Source organism: Cotesia typhae, unplaced genomic scaffold, assembly GCF_013202065.1.
Source record: "Cotesia typhae breed Kobodo isofemale line unplaced genomic scaffold, CoteBio_Ctyphae contig_22, whole genome shotgun sequence".
NCBI classification, from domain to species: domain Eukaryota; kingdom Metazoa; phylum Arthropoda; class Insecta; order Hymenoptera; family Braconidae; genus Cotesia; species Cotesia typhae.
Window position 1 is genome coordinate 3,422,551 of NW_027423728.1, and position 26,763 is coordinate 3,449,313.

At 26.5% G+C, this 26,763-nt stretch overlaps 3 protein-coding genes across 6 annotated transcripts in view; 2 read left to right on the top strand and 1 right to left on the bottom strand.

The window, feature by feature from the left end:
• The window catches only part of Lovit (loss of visual transmission), a 36,515-nt gene that overhangs the window by 6,406 nt on the left and 3,346 nt on the right, over positions 1–26,763 (bottom strand). For 2 of the 4 annotated variants that reach the window (XM_074238271.1, XM_074238269.1), the window contains exons 2-3: positions 1,248–1,419; positions 905–1,167 (exon numbers count right to left, since the gene is read on the bottom strand). In XM_074238271.1, the coding sequence (XP_074094372.1) occupies positions 905–1,167; positions 1,248–1,419 (435 nt within the window). Of the gene's footprint in view, positions 1–904; positions 1,168–1,247; positions 1,545–7,976; positions 8,307–26,763 lie in introns of those variants that run through there. The other 2 variants (XM_074238272.1, XM_074238270.1) reach the window with 2 other exon arrangements.
• Positions 8,446–15,142, top strand: LOC141524407 (synaptic vesicle glycoprotein 2B-like). The gene is made up of 11 exons (XM_074238273.1): positions 8,446–8,630; positions 8,711–8,767; positions 9,436–9,597; positions 9,838–10,000; positions 10,064–10,185; positions 11,188–11,426; positions 11,495–11,812; positions 12,018–12,162; positions 13,054–13,213; positions 13,300–13,427; positions 13,532–15,142. The coding sequence occupies exons 1-11, from the start codon at positions 8,546–8,548 to the stop codon at positions 13,618–13,620; spliced, it is 1,668 nt and encodes a 555-aa protein (XP_074094374.1). The 5' UTR covers positions 8,446–8,545; the 3' UTR covers positions 13,621–15,142.
• Positions 19,974–26,484, top strand: LOC141524409 (synaptic vesicle glycoprotein 2B). The gene is made up of 10 exons (XM_074238277.1): positions 19,974–20,085; positions 20,393–20,449; positions 21,478–21,639; positions 21,921–22,083; positions 23,404–23,764; positions 23,835–24,061; positions 25,268–25,488; positions 25,564–25,723; positions 25,798–25,925; positions 26,005–26,484. Exons 1-10 carry the CDS (start codon positions 20,082–20,084, stop codon positions 26,058–26,060), a joined length of 1,539 nt encoding a protein of 512 aa, XP_074094378.1. The 5' UTR covers positions 19,974–20,081; the 3' UTR covers positions 26,061–26,484.

The following is a 26,763-nucleotide window of genomic DNA, read 5'->3' on the forward strand; positions in this document are numbered from 1 at the left end:
TTTTTTCTTTAAAGTCAATTTGTAATAAAAAAAAAAAAAAAAAAAATTGGCTAATTATTTACAAGTGGGGTCAATCCTATTTTTGGCCATATCTAGATGAAAAATTAAAATTTTGTAATTTTTTTTATTCTGCTTGTTTTTACGGCGCATTAATGATAAAAAATGTCGTGAAAGAAAAAAATAAAGATTTCGATAGCTGTTTTGCCTTCAAAAATTTTGGCTCTTATATTATTGGATAAAATTTCTAATTTATTTTTCTTCGATGTTTTTGATATATTTTTTTTTGGAAAAGTACACGGAAAGAACAAGATGACACTGGATATCATCTCTGATTATACTGAGGGCAAAAATTTTTAAATAGTAGCTAGTATAATCCAGATTACAATGAGTATAATCTAGATTATAATGAGTATAATCCAGATTATAATGAGTATAATCCAGATATCACTCAGTATAATCTGGATTTTTCTAGCTATTATCTGAAATTTTTTTTCACCACAGATATCACTTAGTATAATCTGGGATGATATCCAGTGTCATCTTGTTCTTTCCGTGTACATAAAAAAAAAATAATAAAAAAAAAAAAAAAAAAAAAAAAAAAATTAAATATCAAAATTTTCTAAAAAATTTATAAATTTTTTAAAAATTTGTTAAAATTCTGACAATCAACATTTTTTTTTTTTAATTGCTCATTTTTTTATGTATTAAAAAAAAAAATACATCAATAAAATCAAATAGAAATTTTGTTCCAAAAAATGAAAATTAAAATGGTTGACCCCACTTGTAAATATTTACATTTTTTTAAATCTTTTTTCTTTACAATCATTTTGTAATAAAAATTAAAAAAATTTTCTAATTTCAGTAAAATTATTAACAAAAAAAAAAATAAATAAAATATTTGTACCTAGAAAAACTCCGATCGCCAGGATAATAATAAAGGGTCGTCTTCGCCCGTAGTGAGATTTACAGCGATCACTGACACTTCCTAAAACGGGTGTCACAAAAAATCCTACGAGGGGACTCAGAGCCCAGACTAGTGTCATATGTTGATGGTCAACGCCAATTTTTAGCAAGGTTGGCGACACAAAGGCCGTTTCTGCAGCATAGGAAAATTCAATCCCCATCACTGCTGCTGACACTCGAACCAGTTCACCACGTGTCTTTTGCCTTGTAAGTACCAGGAAATGTTTATTAATTAAAAAAAAAAAAAAATAAATAAATAATTAACTAATGGAACAAAAACTTACCTGTAAACATGAGAATAGTCTTCCAAAGTTCGCTCTAATTTAGGTGGATTACGAAAGTGGTTAATAACTCCCGCAATGCCTTGGTTTGTCGGGATTTCATCTTTCCATTGCTTGAAGCCCGACCACTTTTCACTCAATTTGTCACGAGCTCCATGGAGACGTCCGGTGAAGCCTTGGTAGTCGTGCAATTTATCCACCATAATAAAAAAAAATAAGGTATCTTCCTCAATTATTTTTTAATTTCCCTTTTCTACTTTACACCTCCTTTATTTTAAAATTTCAATTGATATTCTTCAACTATAAAATTTTTTTAAATTATCCATCACATCAATAATAATTTTAAACATTTCAGAGTTTTTATTAGCAAGTTAAGTTACACTGAATTTATCCAACTCGGATTACCAGAAACAAAACAAAGTTTGTCAGATAATTAGATGTTAACTTCAGCGAGGATTCACATTAGCTGGGATTGCTTTTGTTCACTCCCACAAAGAAGAAATATTAAATATAAAGTTTGTTGTTGTTATAAATAAATAGTGTATTTTATTATTATTATTTTAATTTAAGAGAAAGTATTGTGTTACTCGGAGAACGTCCAGCGTTCAACTGATAGCAGCAGCAACCACCTTGCGAGGGGATGAAAACGTATAAACGTTAAATGAGCGCAACATGATGACGCGAATAGGGGAAAAAGGGATGGATGTAATGCCGACAATGTATCTTCTTTAATGCTAAATAGAATAGGAATCATGTTCCGCTCGTACTTATATTGTCACTCTATTGTTTCAAATAATTCAAGACTTTATTGACAGATGAATTTTTTTTTCTCGGTGATTAATTTCCGGGAAAGAAAATTAATTTTATAAATATATTGACGTGGAACGTCAAGATTTATGTCTGTTGATAAATTTTTATAAGTAGATCAGTGGCTAGAAATTTTAATTACACACGCAGAAAAAAATTTTTTTGTGATAATCTGAGATGTGTTTTGGTAATAAATTAATTTGTTAACATAAGGGTGATAAATTATATGTTTAAATAATAAAATTTAAGTTGTAACAAGTTATTGATTTGTTATAACGACAAAACAGTTTTTTTACTATAACAAAATCTTTAAGTTGATTCGACAAAATACTTTAGTTGGTATAACAAATTTTTTTTTTTTGAAACAGCAAAACTATTCTATTAAAATGACAAAGAGAATTTGTTGGAGTAACAAAGACAATTTTGTTGAAGTAATAAAGAGAATTTGTAAGAATAACAATGAAAATTTATTGGCATAACCCATTGAGTTTTATTATACACAATCATTTTTGTGATAAGCTTTAGAGGATTTGGAAAATATTTTGGCTACAAATTACTTTTATTATTACAACAAAATCACCTTGTTATAGCGACAAAGTCATTTTGTTAGAGAAACAAATTGATTTTGTGATTTAATAAACTGATTTGTTAAGGAAGGCGATACATGTAAAAAAAAAAAGTCGATTTTTTTTTTTTTTTATAAATCGTTAGAATATCATCTCAAAAATATGCCTGTAAATTTTCAAAACAAAATTATCATTATTTACATATTAAAAACTCATTTAAGTGCTTCGCCTTAACTCGGTGCTTGAGCGAGTGTCAAAACTTTAAACACGTTTTTCTCGAAACAACTTTTTTGAAATTTGCGGGCGGAATAACTCAAAAAGTTCTTAATCGATTCCAATGAAATTTTTTACCCGTCTACTTTTTAGTAATAGCTTCTAGTTAAACCTCTAACATTCCAAAAAAATTTTCAAAAATTAACCTTTTTACCAAAAAACCATCGAAAAAAAAGGGTAAAAATCTAACTTTTCTTTCTGAGGTGTGCCAATTTACGATTTTTTGACTTTTTGATTTTTTTATTGGTTTAACTAGATGATATATGTTTTTTGAATACGTACAAACTAATTTTTTTAATTTCCAATCACCGTACGAGAAGTGAGAATGCCCGCAAATTGATGTTTTTTTCCGAGAGGGTCGATTCATTTTTACGGCGGCGATTTTGAAAAAAAAAATTTTTTTTAATTTTTTTTCTGTACTTCAATATATAACAAATGACTCTACAAAATTTCAAAATGATTCATTAATTCTTTCCCAGTTAAAAAAATCTGCAGAAAACGGTAAAAATTAAGGCGTTTACATGTATTGCCTTCCTTCATACAACTTGAAACATTTTGTTTAATCAACTAATAGATTTGTTGCTATACTCTACTCATTTTTCACCACAACATATTTTTCATTTATCCCGTCTTTTTTTATTTCAACAAAATCATTTTTATGCGTGCACTAATAATATTTTTTAATAAACGATAAATATTTAAAACTTTGCATAAAATCAAGATATCTTTTAATTAATAAAACACTACAGCGTTTATTTAATTAATTAATTGCAGATAGACAAGTAGTTATAAATTACAATATATATGTAAATAATATTGAAAATATATGTTAATTTTTCTTAATTACTTATTTTTACAATTTATTGTTATTTTTTCAGAGATAAATTATTAATCAAGTTATTTGTCAATAAAACTCGGGGAATTTAAAAACAGTGAAGAAATTTAAAAGCATTTAAACAAGAAAAATAAATAAAATAAAAAGATTTAAATGGATTTTTTTGAAGGTGCTTTTATAGCTTTTTTACGATGCAATTTGCAGACAAGTTTTCTATCTAGTTTTCTATCTGCAAAGTGAAAGTACAAAATGGTTTTCGCAATCACACTTTATTTAACAATCTAAATCGATGGTTTTTATACATTTAGATATATTTTAATAAAACACGTGGTTCTAAGTAAGTATTTTTTTTTTTAATTTTTTTCAGAATCAGTGAATAATTCACCTACTGCGAATAAGCATAAGGAAATCGTACAACGACGATACGACCTTCATAAAAATGCAATACAGTACAAGCAACACGTGCTGGTGAAATAAAATATACTAAAAATAATAATGGTTAAAAAACGCATTGTCTCTTATTTACAGATACGATAACTAATTTTATTGTAGTATATTAAATTGAACTCATAAAATATCATCTCCAATGAAGCAATATCAAGCTGACCTTAAGAACTGATTACGTTCGCATCTTCCGCAAATTGCGTCAGTGCAGAATCTACTTCTTCTCAATCTATACGTAATTATCTTTATAATGATAATACTTTTCTCTTTACATCATTTAAACTGACTAATAATTATTCAATTTAAATGTTGATGCAATAAAAACATCTTGGAAAATCAAATAAATCATCAAAATGTTTACAAAGAATAATATTTATTAATAGACTCAAAATACAAGATAATATTAATTCGGTAATTATTTTTATTAAAGTTAACATTTTTATTTTTTTTTTCTAGACCCAAGCGAAATTTAATCGACTCTAAAATAGCTGCTAACCTAATAAAACTGTCTATACGGAAAAAAGAAAACTCGAAAAATTACAGTATATAATGCAACGTGGCGCTTCGTGATGAAAACTGGAAAAATTACAGTTTCAAATGTAATTATTACAGATTTTATAAGAGTTACATTTTAGAATGTAATATTTACTTTGAAAGCTCTGATTATTAAGGGGTTATATCCACTTGCGAGGCAGAAAAAACGCGTTTTTTTGTGAATTTTTTTCCAAAGAGGCATTTTATTTTATACATTAATGGAAAGAATGTACTTAAACATAATTTAATATACTTTAACAATCAGCGGTTTATTTAAAAAAAAATATTGGATCCCCTAGCTCCTGTAGATGATCTGCGGAGAGACCTCCAAAAAAAAGTGCTTGGCGGTGAACAAGATATCTCTGGTCCAAATTATCTGAAAACGAAAAACCAAAAATATTTAGTTTTGTAATAAATAAGTACAGGTAATGATCGAAGGTCTAGTCAAAATTTAGATTTTTGACAAAATGGCGGCCGTTCAAAAAAAAAATTCAGTTTTTCATGAAAATTTTTCACTTCAAAGTGGCTTAAAAAATCGAAATTATTGTCCAAAACCTTATTCCTTCGATCATTACCTGAAAAATATATCTGAGTAAGTTGTGTGAAAATTTCAAACCGATCGGTTTAGCGGTTTCGGAGAAATTTTGTTCACCGACTCTGAAAACACGGTTTTGAGATAAACGCGTTTAAAGTTTCGGGAACGATTTACACTAAATTAAAAATTTTTTTTTCAACTTACATCGTGTCATCTATTCCAGCACCATAAGAGGAACCCTCTGCTTCGTCGTTTGCCTCCAAAATGTTTAGTTGTTGTTGTCTACGAGCCATTCTCCCCTTGCGCGTCGACCCTTGCGCTCTTGCGTCCGAAATTGAGATGCGCTCTGCGTCCTCTTTACTCACGTAGAAATGAGTATTGGGTCCAAGTGATAATCCCATAGCACTCATATAATAAAGAAGAGATGTTTTACCTTCATTAAAGACCCCGGCTGCAATGTTTGCAGCTATTTCCACAATTTTAGAGCCAGCTGGAATAATTTTTGAAGTTATTTTCCATATCAGCTGATTATAACTTTCATTATTGTTCTGGGTAAAACCACCAACGCATCGTTCCAATAATTTTTTGTTACTTAGATCTTCGTAAATTGGAAAAATAGCTGTTGCAACATCAGGTGGTAAGGCCTCATAATCATGTTTATAGCTGGGCAAAGTTCCCAAGGCTCGCGCTTTTTGCCACGAACACCACGAGTTTTTTCGTATAGGACAATTATTATGCTGGTTTCTCTGCTAATTTTACGAGGCATTTTTTACTTTAATTAATTAAACTATACACACTGAGAAATACATAAACTGAGCACAAACACAACTTGTCCACGTGAAAGATCACTTCTAACTGATGAGTTCACATATTTTTAACCTAAAATTCCTCAACATAGGTTTCAGGTATAAACTAGATTTTTTATATTATTATATTAGGGTCCCAAACACAATATAAGTCGAGAACCAAAGGATAGAAGCTACCAGAAACAGCTGCTACTCCGGCTCGTGCTCCGCCTACTTTCGAACGCTCGGAGACGTTCTTACTAATACGCTCATATCTCCGAAACTAATTGTCGGATCGATTTGAAATTTTCAGAGAATATTCTTGAATATATGTACATTCAAAAAATGTAAAAAAAATATCGATTTTTTGAAAATCACAAGTGGATATAACCCCTTAAATTTAAAAAAAGTAGATTTCCGTGAAAATTAATGTTAAAATCTAAAAATTACTTGAGAGCGCATCGTTTAACACAGTAATTCACGGGTGATGCGGAAATCTGTGAATACAATCCGATAGACAGATAATCTGACTATTTTTGAAATGAATGCAACAGCAAATTTCATAAATTGATGGTTTAATAGTAAGTACTTTCCAATCTAAATATATGTTAATATATGAAAATTGTAGCTTTTTTATAGAGCTTACAGATACAATTGTCGAAAATGTGATAAAATGGAGCATTCGGAAATTATTCGAGGAAGAAAGTGGAAAAATATGCATTTTTACGATTTTGAAAATTTCAAATTCTTATAATTTCTAAACTATTCAACCGATTTAGCTCAAATTCGAACTTAACCTTGGTATTTATCAATAGATTAAGTATGTTGAGTTTGGGAAGGATGCGTCTAAAATTGTAAACGCTATCGTCGTGACAAGCCCCGCGTTATTTCGTATATCTATACATATATAAATTTTTGAACCATATGTATTTTCTGAATCAGCTCAACGAACTGAGTCGAAATATAGCAAAATTTTTCAAAAGTTCCGTCATGAGGATCAATGCAATAGTTAGATTTCTATGAAATCTGCTAAAAGGTAGTAAAAAAAAAATATTTTTTTTTTTTTTCAGGTAGTCGTCATTTTGTGAAAAATTTTTTTTCAACTTTTCCCTAGTTCATGCCATAGCGAAATTACTCTAGATTAATAATCTTTTTTATTTTTTTGTTTCAGATTGCTAGGAGAGTTGGAATCGTGCGCATGGTCACGTGTCAATTTTTTGAAACCCCCTCCCACTTGATCAGTTGCTAATTTTTTGAATTTTCAACTTTTTTAATTTTTTTCTGTATTCTTGTAATGTTAATAAATAACTTAAAAAAAAAAAAAGGATGGTAAAAATTTTAATTACCTTTTTTTTACGGCATTTTAAAAAATTACCTGAAATTCATGCTTCTAGACTAAAATATCCCCTTAAATGCAATACTTTTGATTTTTCTTAAAATTTTCCTCAGCTAGATCTATAGAGCTAGAGCTTATTACCCGCCAGTACCTTAGATGAAACCTTAACTCAAAGCTATAAATCGTAGCGCAATATAGGCTCAAGGTTAATTCTTATTGGAAGATATCGAGTGAACTTACTCTCAATTTACACCCTCTGGAAAATAATTCCGACAGTCATTATCGAGGATAATTTACCGTGTTGACACTCGTATCTATTCATGAACTTTAAATCAATTGTTCGATTAATCCACCAGCTAAATGTATTTATTTAGCTTAAAGAAAATGAATTGAAAATAATAAATGACTATCCGGCGATGAGAGAAGTAAAGAAAGCAAGGAAATGGTCTCCTATTTACTTTATTTTCAGTAGGAAGGAACAAAACCAATAGAGTTTACAGTTCTATTGTCGTTTTACTACTCTATCTCGGAAACAAGATTCAATATCCAATAAAATAAAAATAAATTCCGTCTTTAACATTAATAAAATTTAAATAATTTTAAAAATATAAAATTACCAAGAATTTTATTGAAAATTTATGCCAAGAAAAAATTTTGTAATTGATTCTTGTAAAACGCTAGAAATTTAAGACACTTGATCAGTGACTGGTGATTTGCACTTGACATATTCTGAAAGCTGAAAATAGTTTTTCCGGTGCAATGCCAACGGATTGGCTTGCATCTGCCAACTGACTTTCGCATTTCAAGTCTAGATGCTAAACAAAATTAACGCTTTCTATCTTATTTAATTATTTGCATAATATATACAGTAAAATATATATATCACTACTTTAGATGAAAACTATTGGCTATCTGAGAATATCAGATGTATGAATAATATAAATGATAAACAAAGTATTGATAAAATTGATTAATTCTATAAATTGCGACATGATGCAAAACGTTGATAATAGAATAATGAATTGGTTACAATACATGTTTATTGTACATACAAGACATAAGTAACAAGATAATTAATGGACCAGTCGACGATTATCGCGACTCATGATCAAGATGCCTCTCACTCGGGATACGATGCAAGATCAGTTGTCTTAGAGTCAACAAAACTAACGAGACGTATTTGAATATGGGAACTGAAAATGTTAAAGTTAATTCTCGTCCGTCTGAAATCAGTATTGCCAAAATTGCTCAGGATTTAATCAATGCAGAAGGTAAATTGTTATCACACGCTTTTTTTTTTTTAAACAAATGTTAATATTAATATTCATTTTAATATTGATAAAATAATTAGAAGACTCGGATCAATCGCAGGCGGAAATAAACACACAACTGGCGGTCAATGCTACGGGTAAATATCATGCATGATACTAAAATTTTTAAAATTCTGATAATTTAAAAATATTTTTTAACAAGAAAAATTTATATCTCAGAAAATTGTGCAATCAATTTTTTTATTTTTAAATCTCTAATAGAGGCTAAATTAAATTCTTTTAATTTTTATCAACAAGTGCTTTAAAAGTCAATTTCCTAAATTTTTAATTTAATGTCATTTAATTTGATTTAAAATATTTTAAAAATCTAAAATTTTTAATTTTGTATATTGTAAAGAGTGATATTAATAATACAGTAAGTAATTAAGTGACAAGTGGTGCTAGAACCAGAGCTTTAATTATTTAATACGATTCAAATTAATATAATATATAACACTGTGTTGAAAAATTGTAAAAAGCAGTTTTTACTGTTGTACAGTGATAAATAAATCTATCTATCTATGTCTCACAAAATTTATTAAAATTAAAATTTTAAATTTTAAAATTAAAATTAAAAATTAAAAATGAATTAAATTTATTATCTATTTTAGAAAATCTAAAAAATAATTTCCTAAAAGTAGATTTTTTAAGAAAAATTAAAAAATTGTGAGAAAAAAAAATTAAAAAATTGTCAGAAAAAAAAAATTAAAAAATATCAGACTAAAAAATTTAATCAAAAAAATATTATTATTGTTATTTTTGGCAGGCTTCGGAAAATTCAACTACAAAGTTACTGTTGTGAGTGGTTTGACGTGTATGAACGCTGGAATTGGAATAAATATATTAGGACTAATTCTGCCATCAGCGGCATGCGATTTCGATATGTCAACTGTCGATAAAGGTCGACTGAACACGGGTTTTATATTTGGTAATTATTTATAAAATTTATTTTAATTACAATTACTTTTTATTTATTTTTTTTTTTTTTTTTTCCTATTCAATGACGTTTGATGAGTAAAATAAATCTTACGCAACTATTTATATAAATGTTTACCCGGATGTGGCAATAATTAAATTTTAAGAATACTCATTATATTATATATAAGTAATTGTAATTATAATAATGAATATAATGATTAAATTAATAAAAAAACAAATAATTTTTAAGGTATGCTATGCGGTGCTTACATTTGGGGTTGTCTTGCTGATACAATGGGTCGGCGACATACTTTATTAAGATGCTTATTTCTTCAAGCAGGCTTTGATTGTCTTGCTTCGCTGATACCCAATTACTGGGGTGTATTTGTCTGTAAAACAATCGTTGGATTTGCGTGAGTTTTTACAATAAAATCTTAAAAATTAAGGTTTATTATTTAATATTATTAATATTACAGATTAGGCGGACAAATGGCGACTCTTTATACTTACGTCGGTGAATTCCAACCAGCGATTTACAGAAAAAAAATATTGTCTACAATGGAGATACCTGTTGTTCTAGGAATAATTATCGCTTCGCGTAATTTTATATTAATTAATGAATTATTATTATTATTTTTAAATATTTCCTTGCACACAGAAAAAAAGGTTCACTTGAGCCGAGAAAATATTTTTCTTCTAAATTATTTTCTTATAATTATATTCCAACAAATTAATTTTCTTGCTTTAAGAAATACGTATTTTGATCCAAGAAAATTTTTTTGTTTTGAGAAAATTTAGTCCTTGCTCCAAAAAATTTAGTCCTTGACAGAAGTAAATTTTCTTGCCTTGAGAAAATTTCTCTCTTACTCCAAAAAATTAAATATCTTGAGAGTAAATTTTCATTAATATTTTTATTGATTAACATATCAAATGGAAAGATCAAATAATATGGAATCATTTTTTTTTTTTTTTCATTCAATATGTATAATTGGGCGCTAAAATAATCTAAAATGGGTATCAAATATTCAAGAGAAAAATTTTCTCAAGGTGAGAAAATTTTTTTCTCAGTTGAAGTAAATGATCTTGATCGAATATAAAATTTTGGTATCAGGATTTGATATCCCTGGACAAAATATCCCCAAAAAAAAATATCCCCGACAAGTTATCCTTCGGATTCGTCATAATTTTCGAAAGTTAAAAAAAAAAAAATTCAAGGGCACAGCATGGTTAAAAGCATATGTGTTTGTCTAATATCGAATAAACACACACAAAAACCATGTTAAAAGGGCGCAACACGATTACAATATGGTTTTATTAATAAATTCTGTCTGTTTGATATCAATTGTCGGGGATATTTTGTCCAGGGATTAATTATCATAGAACCAAAAATTTATTGTATGAAGTATTTATGATAATTTGAATTAAGTAAAAATTACTTCCACCAAGAATAGAATTTCAAGAAAAATTTTTACTTTATCCAACACAACTTCGATCTTCCTTCAAGCACCCAAAAATTTTCTTGAGCCAAGAATTTTATTTTCCACTCAAAAAAATTTTTCTTTTTGTGCAATATTTAAAACATTGTTTCCTTTTAGAACAGTTTTTGGTTGGATAATAATCCCAATTACTATCGACGTTGACTTCGGTGGATTTTTTTTTCATTCGTGGAACCTATTTGTGATTGTTTGTTCAATTCCAACTTGGATCATCGGAGTGTGTTTGTACTTTTTACCCGAAACACCAAAGTACTTGTCGGAATTCGGAATGGGAGAGGAATTATTCCGAGTGTTATCAAAAATTTACTTTGAGAACACCGGGAAATCTCCAGACGAGTATCTTGTACAATTTCAATAATTAAATTAACATTTAAAATTCATTGGATATAATTGATAATTGTTCTATTGTAGATTGAGCTCAACAAGTGCGGAATATCATCAGTCTCTCAATTATTGAATATGGAAGCAGAAGAGAAGTTGAATAAAAGCAAGCTTACTCAGTTGACCAACATGCTTTTTCAACAAACTGGAATTCTTTTGAAGCCACCATTTTTGGGACGTACATTGGTCGTCTGTACGATTATGTTCAGCATTTTTTCATCGATGTACACATTAATGATGTGGTTCCCGGAGTTATTTGACAGATTCGCAGCATTTGAAACAGCTTTTCCGAATGAACATGCTTCTGTTTGTCGTGTTTCTGAATTTAAAATAACAAATTCGACCGCAGTGAGTTTTCTATTGTCTACTAAATTACTAGACACTTGAAAATTTTTTCATTTTTATTAAATTAGTTTTGCTAATTAATTTTTCTTGGTATAATATATTTATTAAAAAAAAAAATCCAAAAATAATCAGATGTTTTGATCAATTTTACTATCATTAATAATAATCTGAAATAAATATTCAAATGTCATAATTTTTTTGATTTAAGATCAAAAGCTTGAATCCCCAAGACTGTCATAAAGAAATAAATACCCAAGTTTATGTCCATACGTTAATCTTGGGCGTAGCTTCAGTTCCAATCGCAGTGTTGTTTCCAATGTTTGTCAATCGGATTGGATTTAAAATTTCACTGGGTAAGTTATTACAACAATATCTATTTTTATAAACTACTAGAAACCTTGCAGTCACTATGTTACGGCCGTGACTTGTGAACTATAAATAAATAAAATTTTACTTTATTAAAAAATTACTTTTGTTAAATTGCACTGTACTTTTTTAAATATTGACGTTTTTAAAGATATAAGCTCATCGCGATATTATACTCATCAAGAGCTTTCATTTGAGTACCCACATCAATTTTTCATATATTTATATATATTATGTATATGTATACATGAAAAATATATCAAAATGCATGTAGGTACTCAAATGAAAGGTCTTGGTGAGTATAATATCGAAGTGAGCTTATATCTTTAAAAATGCAAATATTTCTCGAGATACAAGGTCATTTCTTAATTATACTAAATTGCAATGTACTTTCTTAACTATTGACATTTTTAAAGATATAAGCTCATCCTGATGATTACACTAATCGAGAGCTTTTATTTGAGTACCCACATGCATTTTTGATATATTTTTCATATATACATATATATAATATATATAAATATATGAAAAATTAATGTGGGTACTCAAATGAAAGGTCTTGATGAGTGTAACATCGGGATGAGCTTATATATTTAAAAATATCAATAATTCACAAGATACAGAGTAATTTCTTAACTATGTATCTAGAGATAGAGCATTTTCGAATGCAGCCTAAATACTTATCATAACAAATTTTATATCGGTAAAAATAATATGAAACTTTGAAAAGGCAAAAATTCCAATCAACACCTTTGCAATAAAACTAAATTTCACAAAAAAAAAAAAAAATCGATTTTATCATATGACTATCCTGAACACAAAATTTTTCTTATTCTCTTAATAATATTGATTATTGTAAAATAATTTTTTTATTTCAGCCATTGGTATGGTAATTTGTGCTGCTTCGACGGTTGGATTATTTTTTGTACGTTCTTCTTTAGAAAATCTGGTATTGTCTTCCTTGTTCGAAGCTCTTATTTCAGTGTGTTCCACAGTTATTTGCTGTGTTGTCGTTGAAATATTTCCAACTAAATTAAGGTAAAAATTTTTTGCCTTATTTTGCAACAAAAGCAATTGCTAAAAAGATTATTTTACTAAGAAGAGATAATAATTACTGCTTACAGAGCAACGGCAGCGGCACTTGGTTCTCTGTCTGCGAGAAGCGGTGCTCTGATTGGTAACACAGCATTCAGCTATCTTATCGACCACTACTGTGTAATACTAATTTCTTGTTTGACTGGTCAACTGATAGGTTAGTTTATTTTAACGAATAGACAATACATTTTAATTAATAATAATTATTATTATAATTTTATAAAAAAAAAAATCAAATGTTATGTTTAATTAATTTTCCAGTTGGCGGTATAATGTCATTGTTTCTACCGAATCAAAAAAAACAACACACGACGAAAAAAAAAATTTCCGAGGTTAACTCTCAAGCGTAATACGGGCGTGTTGCTTTGTTGCTTGAAGAGTGTTGACAAGTTTGTGATTTTATTTTCTTGACATTTATAACTATGAAGATACTTGACTATTAAAAATTATATTATTTGTTTTTTTTTTATTAATTTTGAGTTATATGCTTTTATTTAAAGGAATACTAGAAAATCGAACGCGCTTTGCGCGCTTCTGTCAGAATGTTTATTATCAACAATTTAACTAATCAATATTTTTTACAATTTTACTCATTAATATTTCACCGTTACTATGGTGCCCGTTGCTATGGTAACTTTTTCCATAGTAACCGTTGCTATCGTAATCGTTGCTGACGCCGTAACAAAAAAACCTTAGACAAAATAACCGTGGATAAAATAACCATGGACAAAATATCCTTACGACAAAATATCCAGAACATAAGATTTTATAATAAAGGAGCTGATTTTCAAGAGGGTATCTTTTGATATTTTAAAAGAGCTGTTTTTTTTAACTTTTATATATTAATTACTTTGAAAATTATAAAGATTTCTAAATGAGAATCAAATTGTAGCTTCATAACCTATAGTACTTTATAGTTAAATTAAAAAAGTTCAATAAAAATATTTACAATTAGAGATAACCAGTTTTTTGTCTCGATTAATCAAAAATAAAAAGATACCCCTTTGAAACTTAATTCCTCAATTAATCTCTAAACATAATTTTTAAATTTATAAGTAAAAAAATAATAATACAATTGCAGATTTTATAATAAATGATACGAAGTACATTAAATTGATAATTTATGTTTTTGTATGTGTTTATTCGATATAAGACCAACACAAACGCGGATAATCGTGTTGGGCCCTGTTAACATGGTTTTTATGTGTTTTTATTTGAAAATAGGCCAGAAAACGAAGCTTATTATTTATATGTGTCCTTTTTTCATGGATTGTGTGTGTGTTGATGCGAAAATATTTTGATTATAATATTTTGTCGTTCGGTTATTTTTTTATATGGTTATAATGTCGTTCGGTTATTTTGTTCGCGGTTATCTAGTTGCGGCACCATCGTTGTTATGGTAACCGTTTCCATAGTAACCGTTGCTATGGTAACTTTTCCATAGTAACCATTGCTACGGTAATTGTTGCTGTGGTAACCGTTTCCATAGTAACCGTTGCTATGGTAATTTTTCCACAGTAACCGTTGCTACGGTAACCGTTGTCATAGTAACCATTGCTATGGTAATTGTTGCTACGGCAGTTGTTGCTACGGTAACCGTTTCCATAGTAACCGTTGCTATGGTAATCTTTTCCATAGTAACCGTTGCTACGGTAAACGTTGTTATGGTAATTGTTGCCATAGTGGTCACCATAGCAACGAAAAGCTACAAAAATGAAAATGTCACATCAACTTTTTAAGAAAGGATTGTAAAGATTTATTATCACTAGCAGGTTTTCCTGAAAATTAAAAGAAGAAAGGAAATTTTGTTAAAAATTACAAGTATTTATTTTCACCAATAATTTCAAATAAATTATAAATTTATAATTTATAGCTTTATTGATACGTCAATTGACAAGCTTACAGTATACTTTATAAAGTATTGATTAATAATCTTATCTATACGGAAGTTTGACAATTATTTTTAGCATTTATGATTTTATTTAAGATAAAAAGTTATTTTTGCTTCTTATATTATCTTTATTTTTTGCGAACAAAAAAATTATATTTACAATAATTATTTAAATATATAATATTAAATTTTTATAAAGTAAATTTTTAATACAAAGACAATTAAAACTTGAGTGTAAAAAAACACGCGGATTCTGTTTAAAAAAAATTCTTGTTTAAAAATATTAATTGAAAAGAATTAAAAATTATGAAATTCGAATTCATCTTAATAATTTAAATTATTTAGACATACAGTTTGCATAAAGTGACCGCTTCTCAATTTTTTTCAATCAGTATTTTTAACCAGAGATGTCATATGCTGTCTGATGTGAAATCAAACGCAGGTTTAGTAAAAAACTATAAATAAAGCGACTATTGAATTAGTATTTCATAATTAAAAATTCTGTATTTTAAAAAAAAACAAAATTTTATTTGAGTCATAAAAGTAGAAGACAAATACAAAAAATTTTTTTTTTTAAGGATGATGCAATAAAGCTAGAAACTTTCAGTTCAATCCGGAATTATTTCAAATAATATTTTTTAACGTCCAAGTAAAACAATGACAGTTAAAAATAACTGAAATACTTATATAGGTCATCAATCAATCAAACATATATAATGACAGTTATTTATAATTATAACCTAATACTTTTTTTAATGTATTAATTAAGAGTGATATTTATTTACATTAAAGTGTTAATAAATACGTTCACACAGTTTTTTTCTGTCGCGAGTAAACTCAGGCTCAGAGAATCTGTTTGGTACAAGATAAAGCCTGATAAAAATATTGTCTCTTCAACCTTGGAAGCCAAATAACGCAATAAGACTATTTTTCTAGAATATTTAAATAAAAATTTTTTTGCATGAAAATGTACTTAAAAAAAAAATTAAAATTTGTTTTTCATGCAATTTTTATAAAATTGCTTAAAAAAAAATATTTATATATATATTTAAATAATAAATAAAAAAAAAAAAAAAAACACAAAAGTATGCACAGTTGATCCTGAAAAAACACAATGCAAGGTTCGTTATAATTATAGTATAAATTTCTTCTCAGTGTAAAAGATTTATTATCCATGACATGAAAAAACCTCTTAATAGGTCAAAAATTGTTTACGAATTTTTAATTGCACTGATAATTAATATTTCATCTCTCTTTAAATTATTTCAATGTCAGCATAATAATTCTTTTATAATTTTATTTATACTTTAATATTATTTTGATTTTAGTTATTGCTAATTGCAGATTTATTTGTAATACGCATCAATAAATAGTCACATGTTTCTTTCGAAAGACAGATTGGATGTAAAATGCGTAGCGGCTTTATGTCTTCTAGACTAGACCACGAGTAAGTAAATATTATTATATTAAGAAGACTCTAACTGATTTAGTTTGTTGTTGCAGATATTGTATAAAGTAACCAGTAATAAAAACAATAATAATGCCTGGGTGCAGACACTTGTGCTGCTGATTGGTGAGATGTGATATAAATTCGGACAAAGTGGCCAAAATTAGAATAACTCGTCCCGACACTTGCTGACGTACTTAAAACATCAGGTTTACTCTTTCTCTCTTGGCAATTGACAATTATAGTTGTTCTTACCCTTGGTTTAGTTCTAATTAAAGTCTCCGTGGGTTCTAAAGCCACCATTTACTTCCCCTTTATTTAAAAAATTATTTATTTACAATAATTATAAAAAAATCATTATAAAAATTGATTTTAAAGGTAATTTTTTATATAATTTATAGTAAAATTTTTTTATTTTAATAATTATAGTTTTTATAAAATAATTATGTAACAACCACCAAGAGTTTAGTTTAAAATAAATATTATGCAATAAAATGTCAATTAATTATTTACCATTATTGCTAGAATTAATAAATTTGCTCTAATAATTAGTAGTGTCAATTGTGTTAACAATTATAACTTCTCAGAATCGGGGATTAAATTTTCAATAAATTTACTAATAAACAAATAAATGATTAATTATTTACTGAGTAAATATTGCATATTGAGGATAATAACAAGATATAGAGATTGACATATGTTGAAATTGTGTTTGTTTTGTTAAATTTTAATAAACATCATTTACAAAGATGATCCGAGTGACTAATTAAGTGATTCACATAATTACTTAAAGGAATTTATTTATTTGCTCTTGTATTTAAATTAAGACATTTTGAAAGTGGATTTACAGTGGGAGCTTAACTACTTTAAAAATATTCCAAGTTCAAGTACGTCACGTGTAATAAGAAAATTGTGAATTGGATTTATCTATTAAGATTTTCGATATTAACATTTACTGTTCTAGCGTGTTAAATATTTTTTGCTGTAAAAAAATTATTATCTTTCAGATATACTTGTTTTTCAATAATAATTTTTTTTTTTTATTTGATTATTATCAATTTAGAGAAACCGTATTTATCTTCAGTTTTTAATCAGTACATAAAATATATGTCAAATTTCTTATGCAAAAATTAATCACAAAATTTGACGGAAATTTGATATATTTTAGGATTTTTTTTTAATTAATTAATTAATTTATTTATTTATTTATTGCAACATAAATAATGAAAATAAAGTTAAAAATAAAAAAAATTTTACAATTAATTAATTTATTTATTGCAAAATAAAAAATGAAAATGAAGTTAAAAATAAAAAAAAAAATTATTAAAAAAATTTTACAACAAATTATAAATGCAATTTTTTTTAAATAATTTTTTAGAGCTAATTTATTTGTTAAAAATAAAAAAATTAATAATTGTATAAAATTAATCGTAATTAAATCATTCAAGTTCAAAGATCGCTTTTCTTCTATTCAGTGGATCAAGAAGAAATCAATTTAATGATTTCAGAAATGGATTAAAAAAATTAATACTCGACAATAAATCATCGATCATTAACCTCTATCTGTATAGAACTTTTTAAATTATCAATTGATTATTTTCAGCCGGCGATTATCATCGAGATAGATCATTTATGAAATTTATAGAACTAAGTACCGATAATGATCATCGGCAGCCTGATAATGTTGATTAAAAAAATATCCGAGTTTTTTTGTCAGTCATAGGATTTCTCGGTATAGTAATTAAATAATAAATTTTTGAATAAATGAAAATATAAATAATAATTAGTATTTGTATTTAAACAATCAGTATCATTGTTCTCGTGGTATCACCAAGATTTGCAGTAACACACTGTTTGCACATTGTTTCGTCATACATCTCATGATTAACACTCTGATGTTTGCGATTTCAAGTCTATTTTATACACATAATTATAGTTATTAACAAGTAAGCCCAGTGAAATTAATTATTAAGGTCATTTTATCAATTTAGTTTTTTTTATTCTCAGGCGAAAATTTCTAGCTTCAAGAAATTTTAGTCAATTAGTGAGATATTATTACTATTTCCTTTCTTCACTTAAAATACTCTAGATTAAAATCCATTTTATTGCTCTAAATTAGTGACGGCTATCAATAGTAAATACTATTTGTATTTTTTTATTCAACTCAGGCGTTTGAGTTTTATTAATACGTAAGTACTGCGTACATTTTTATTTATAATTGATTTATTAAAATTATAATTAAAAAATATTTTTAAAAAATTGTCATATTAAATTTATTATTTTAATTTTTTTTATAAAAATTTTTAAATATCAGCTAATTTAATTTTGATTTTTATTTTAAACTAAAATTATCAGAAATTGAAAGAATTTTTAATTTTTTTAATCAATAAAAAATATTTTTAAAAAATCATTAGATTAAATTTATTATTTTAATTTTTTTTTTAATAAAAATATTCTAAAAATTTTCAAATATCAGCTAATTTAATTTTTATTTTTATTTTAGACTAAAATTATCAGAAATTAAAAAAAATTTTAGATTTTTTCAATCAAAAAAAAATATTTAAAAAAATTGTCAGAATAAATTTATTATTTTAATTTTTTGCAATAAAAATTCTCAGATATCGGCTAATTTAATTTTGATTTTTATATAAATCAAAAATGATCAAAAATAAAAAAAAAATTTTAGATTTTTTTAATCAAAAAAAATATTGAAAAAAATTGTCAGAATAAATTTATTATTTTAATTTTTTTCAATAAAAATTTTCAGATATCAGCTAATTTAATTTTTATTCTTTTTTTTTATGTAATAAATTATTTTTTTTTTCTTAAAAAATAAATTATTAACAATAAAATTTTGTAACAAAAATTAATCAGCGTCTTTTGTTGAGTTATCACTATTTTTTTATTATTAAACAAAGTTCAAATCCAGCGCGTATTTTGTTGAAATTTCTTATAGAGTAATTTTCCGTAATTATTGAAGAACCCAAATAAAATAGTGTTATCATAGATATAACTATTACAAAGATTAGTGAGTGCAAACATACCGGCCCTTAATACCTGGAAGTAGAAAGAAAAGTTATAAATTTGAAAATATTATTATTTCAGTTGAAAATTGAAAGTTCCCAGTGATACGGTGTGAAGATATAGCAAGACGTTGACTGTCCTTAGCTGTTAGCTAATAAAATCCTCTTGTTACATTTTACACATACCTATGCGGAGAGTTATTGTTCCGTTGGTTAATATAATTTAATTGTGGAGAGAGTAATTTCGTCGGAGATAAAATCCACAATCAGATATCAGTTGCTCACCAATGAGTGAGGGGAGTTGTGGTTGGCAAAGACAAAACTGTGGAACTCGATCCAGAATCAGATATTGTTTTACATCCATCAGAAGGTGCCTATTACTCTCACCTCGCACCCCAATTTCAAACGAATTATTTATCACGGAGCACTACGGAATCGCAGGATTCAGCCATGGGTTAGTCTAATTATTTTGTTATTTTATACTATAATATTTTTTCCATTTAATTATTTTTAATTATTACAATTATTTAATTATTTATCAAGTGAATTTTTTTTTGTGCTAGTGAAATAATTGATTTTAATTAAATATAAAGTGAAAAATATTTAAAGAATTATTTTACGATAATATGTGATGTTTAGTGTTATTAATAGTGATTTATTTTTTAGACTTTTAATTAGAAATATTTTTACTGAAATTTAATTCTATAATTTTTTTAAATTGATAATTATTTAAAATAATAATAATAAATTTTTTAATTTAGGGCTCGACTTCCTGGCCGACGGAGGTGCAGACTTCGAACATGCCATCACCGTCACAGGTAAATTTTTTATTATTTTAATCAAACACTGATTGTTATCCGAAAATTGATAATAGAATTCTTAAAAATTATTTTATCAATTTTTGTATAAAAAAAAATAGCGATATTGCAATTTAAAAAAAATACAGTGCAAATAAAAATTTTTTTTAGCTAAAATGCCTTGAATGTGCAATTAGTAAGTGATTATATTTTATTGTCATCACGTGTGTCAGGCGTTGCCGCTAATCAAACAAAAGTTCTAAAAAATAGTCTCTTATCGGCGTCGTAATTAAAAAATCTCTGACACTTTATTTACTTACATGATTTTAAATTGCATATCATTTTAATTGTCAACGTAATTCAGTGGCGAAGAGAATCCCGGAAAAAATAGACCGGACACACTTTTAAATTTAAATAATTTTAATTTTATTTCAAGTTCTAAAAAATTCATATTATTTCATTAAAATTATTAAAAAATAAAAATAAAAAAAATAAATAAATAATAATAATAATAATAATAATAATAATAATAATAATTTTAATGAAATAATATGAATTTTTTATAACTTAAAATAAAATTTTTTCTGGGTCTATTTTTTCCAATTGCTGCAAAAAGATATTTATTTACAAATAAATAAATTACTCATCAGAAACTTAAAAAACCTTGATAAATATTTTTGACTAGTCAAATGAATTAAAAATATTTGTTTTGTTTGATAAGCAAAACTAAGCCTTGGTTTTTCATTATTATTTATTAAAAACACGGGAATATATATCATTTGAGAAAAATATTACTTAATTTATCAAGGAATTAATGACTGATAGAATAGCTGTTTTAAAATATTTTATCAGTCGCAAACAATGAGCTGTTTTTTCTACAGTGAATAGGAATTTAAATAATTATTTTTAGTATTATTGCTTTAATTATTGACTCTCTATCAACAAACTAAATAATGTAAATACGTTTTGTCTGACAGCTAAATTTATCTTGAGCAATAATGTTTTATTTATTAGATTTAATAAAATTTAAATATTTAAATAACCAACAGGTTTTGGCAAATTCCACTACATGCTGTTGACAATTTGCGGTTTGATTTATATGGACACAGCAATAGGAGTAACAATAATATCATTCGTTCTACCAGCAGCGCAATGCGACCTTCAAATGGACTCAACATCCAAGGGATGGCTCACGGCCTCCCCCATGTTCGGTAATATTTTAGCCTATAATTAATAAAAATTAATATCATTAAATATAAACACTTGCCACTAAATATTTAAATATCTCTTATATTTAAATAATAGGCTTATTGTTTATTCAATGTCTTTCAATAATTCGTGTTATATACTTTGTCTGTAAACTCGACCCAGAAAATGAATTATTGATTGTAGAAGCCACACTAAACTAATAATTTCAAAGGCTTCTTCGATTTATAATGTAGTGTTATGAGTATAATTACTCAATGATTAATGATTTATAATTCTTATTCAGGAATGGTGATAGGATCATACTTCTGGGGATGCCTGGCTGATACAAAAGGTCGCAAAATAGTGCTGATTGCAACGTTAATGATGGATGGAATTGTCGGAATAGTTTCTTCTTTTGTTCAACACTTTTGGGCTTTTTTGATCTTTAGATTTTTCAACGGATTTGCGTAAGTTTTACCGCTTTAAATTAAAATAAATAAAACTAGCAATTTGCTGTCACTATGTGACTGTCGAGATTTACGAATTATAAATAAGAAAACTTTAGCTAAATGATTTTTTTATATTTGTAATCACAATAATAGTTTGGGTATTTTTTAAATAAATTTTAACAATAATAGTGCTATCACAGGATCAATTGCAAATAATTTAATGAACATATGTGACCGAACACATTTACAGAACCAAAAAACTACTAAAAACTTAACATAACAATTTAACTATCAATGAAAAATATATAAAACTGTAAAAAGACACTAATTTTTGTCTCGACTTTTCTAAAAATACCAAATTAAACTAGAAAAATTTCTTTAAAAATAATAATATGTCCGTCACAAAATTTTCCTTTCTATCTCAATTATTTAAATTATAAATAACTATCGCTAAAAAATATCAAACCCAATTTAAGATAAATACATACTCGATACTAAATTTTTTTTAATCTCTTAATTGAATAAACTAATTTTTGACTTATAATCAGATTCACGTGTACAAAACAAATTAAATAAATAAATTTTGGCTATCGCTAAATTCGAATCTATTTATAACTACTTCAAAAACTTATAATAAATAAACTATCTAATACAATAATATGAAACATTGAAAAGGCACAACTTCAGGTAGATACCTTTCTAACGATACCAAATTTAACCATAAAAATCATTTTTATCATATAAATACACTGGCTAGAAAATTTCGTTCATTCTCTTAATAATATAAAAAAAAAAAATTTTAATTTTACTTTATTAAAAAATGACTTTTGTTAAATTGCACTGTACTTTCTTTAATACTGATGTTTTTAAAGATCTAAGCTCACCCTGATGATACACTCATCGAGACTTTTCATTTGAGTACCCACATGCATTTTGATATATTTTTCATATATTTATATATATAAATATATAAAATATATGAAAAATTGATGTGGGTACTCAAATGAAAGGTCTCGATGAGTGTACCATCGAGATAAGCTTATATCTTTAAAAATGTCAATAGTTCACAAGATACAAGATCATTTCTTAATTATGTATCTAGAGATAGAGCATTTTCGACTGCATCCTAAATACTTATCATCATAAATTGACTATCGGTGAAAATGATATGAAACTTTAAAAAGGCACAAATTCAAGTCACGACCTTTTCAATGGCACTAAGTTTCACTAATAAAAAAACTGATTTAATCATATGACTATTTCGGACACAAAATTTTCCTTATTCTCTTAATAATATAAATTACAATTAATTACACCATTTTAATTTAATTATTTTAGTATAACTGGAGCAATGGGAATATGCTTTCCTTATCTGGGAGAATTCCAGCCTACAAAGTACCGAGAGAAAATTTTATGCTGGATGGAAATGTTTTGGACAATCGGTGTCATCGTACTACCATTGATTGCTTGGTTGATAGTCCCATTAGACTTTAATTACACCTCTGATTCGTTTTACTTTAAATCGTGGAATCTCTTTGTTGCTTTGTGTGCATTTCCCTCGTTGACACTCTCGCTCTGGTTGTTTGCCTTTCCTGAAAGCCCCAAATTTCTTCTGGAATGCGGCGAGACTGACAAAGCATTAGAAGTATTTAAATGGATCTATTCCCAAAATACTGGACAAGATATGGAGTCGTATCCTGTAAGTTTTTCACTTAAAAGTTCACTAATTATTTTCAAAAATTTTTTTTACTAATTCAAACTCTTTTTAGGTAAAATCATTGCAAGAAAAAGCAACTTCTAAAGATGTAAGCACAAGAACTTTAAGATTACACAAACATAAGGAACTAAAAGTTCTTTGTTCAGAGGTTTGGGGGTTGACAAAAGCTCTGTGCAAGCCTCCTTATTTGCGTAATACTCTTCTGGCTTGTGCGATACAATTCGGACTTACGAGCAGTTATTATACACTTATGGTGTGGTTTCCAGAGTTATTTACGAGGTAATGAATCAAATTGTTTTTACATTTTATTTAAAGAATATTTTTTTAATAATAAACGAAAAGAAAAAATTTCTTTTAAAGAAAATGAATATTTTTGTGCCAAAAGAAATTAGTTGTCTGGAAAATTTCAACAATTTCATTTCTTAGCTAAAAAAATCAAAATTGTTCTCCTGGTAATTTTCTTAGTGAAAAAAAGGGTAATTATTTACCATATTTTTGGCCATATCTAGATGAAAAATTATTATTTTTTAATTTTTTTTATTCTGCTAGTTTTTATGGTGCATTTATAATAAAAAATGTCGTGAAAGAAAAAAATAAAGACTTCAATAGCTTTTTTGCCTTCAAAAGTTGGAAAAAAATTTGCCTCTCATGTTTTTGGATCAAATTTCTATTTTATTTTATTTTATTTTTTTTTTTGATCTTGTTGATATATTTATTTTTTTTGAAAAGTATTTAAAAAAACGAATGATTAAAAAAAAAAAAAAAAAAGTTGAATATCACAATTTTCTAAAAAATTAATTAATTTTTTTTGAAAATTTGTTAAAATTGTGATAATCAACTTTTTTTTTTAATTGTTCATTTTTTATGCATTAAAAAAAAAAAATCAATAAAATCAAATATAAATTTGGTTCAAGAAAATGAAAATTAAAATCGTTGACTCCACTTGTAAATATTTACCAAAAAAAAGTTTTTTAGATTCGGGAAAAACATTTTGGACGAAAATTCTCAAGTTGTCTATCTACACGGAAAGAACAAAATGACACTGGATATCACCCCAGATTATAATCAGTGGTATCGATAGTGAAAACAATTTTAAGATAGTAGCTAGTATAATCCAGATTATACTGGGTGATATCTGGATTATACTCATTGTAATCTGGATTATACTCATTATAATCTGGATTATACTAGCTACTATCTGAAAATTTTTTTCACTCAGCATAATCTGGGATGATATCCAGTGTCATCTTGTTCTTATCGAATACAATTTATTTATTATTATTATTATTATTTTTTTTTTTTTTCAAATTTAGCAAACATTTTCCGACAAGAAAGTTATTGTGAGAAAAATTTTAATTTCTTCAGCTAAGAAATAAAATTGTTGAGAATTTTCAAAAAATTGATTTTTGTCACAATATTTTATCCATATTTTTTAAAAGAAACTTTTTCTCTCAGTGTATTAATATATTAATTTATTTTTAAAAGGTTTGAAGAATTTGAAGCTGAACATCCTGGAGAAACAACATCAGTTTGTATTGTTTCATCGATTCCACAAAATACTACCGTTTCATTTGATGCTTATGGCTGTGGAACGGTAATTACGTCTGATGTATATCTTCACACCGTCTATATCGGGCTTGCTTGCATACCAGGATCTATTATTCTTCCAATTTTTATTCATAAAGTTGGTGCCAAGCTTTTCATCAGTAAGTAATTAATTTAATAAACTTAAACAAGTTAACTTTTAGCAGTATTAATATGATTAATGTTAATTATTTCAGTCGTTTCATTGATAATTTCTGGCGCTGTAACAATCGGATTTTACTACGTAGTTAATTCCGACCAAAATCTTGTTTTATCATGTTTATTTGAAGCCCTTACCTCTCTGGGAATTTCTCTTGTCTACTGTGTTATTGTAGACATGTTTCCAACAAATTTAAGGTACATAGTTAACAGATATCAAAGAAAAAATAAATTAATAACAAGTTATTTAATTTTTCACTTTTTCTTATCAGGGTAATGGCAGCGGCATTGTCTCTTACCATGGGAAGATTGGGAGCGCTCGTTGGTAATTTAGTATTCGGATATCTTATTGATCTTGCGTGCATTGTACCAGTCGCACTCTTCGCGGCATTTTTATTCAGTAAGTTAACAATTATAAATTTATTTTTAAATAAATATTAATTGATATAATATTATAATTGTTTATTTTTTTTTTTCAGTTTGTGGTTTTCTTTCAATTTTATTACCGCGTACTGGAAAAGAAACGTTGGATTGATTTAATTACGCGACATTAGTGATTAATTATGATTATGGCAAAGAGCTGCTGAAGAAAAATGTTCAATAATTTAGAAGAAGCTCAATTAACCAAAGGGAACTTGTATATTTTTCTTTTCTAGATCTTTTTCGTTCGTCGAACGACATATATAATTATTGTTTTATATACTTTATAAACATAGATGTTAATATTAGTATAAGTAGCCGAAAGTAATTAGCTAATAATATGTGCAATATCACGGAATTTGCGAGAGTGATGATTATTAAAAATATAATCAATTATTTATTTGTTATACTTTATAGTTACAAAATTAATTATTATTTAGTAAAAATTGTCTTTTAATAATTTTATGTTTAAATTTAATTTATGGTATACTAATTAACTTATAGAGGAGATCGGATTTTGTCCATATATTAAATATTTATTTTGATAATTTATAAAATTTATTTTTTTATTGATGTATTGTATAAATAATACATTCCAATGTGTTTTTACTTCGATTGATCGTCAAATTAGATTAAATAGAAATTGTATTAATATTATTAAAAAAAAAACTTTGATCTCTTCTATGTACATAATATAAATAATGTATATTGTTTTTCATTGTATTTTACGTCAACTATAATATATTTAGTTAAATTATTATGTTACACTTGATAATATTATTGAGCATTATTTATATATCACGAGTGCTTTTAAAAGT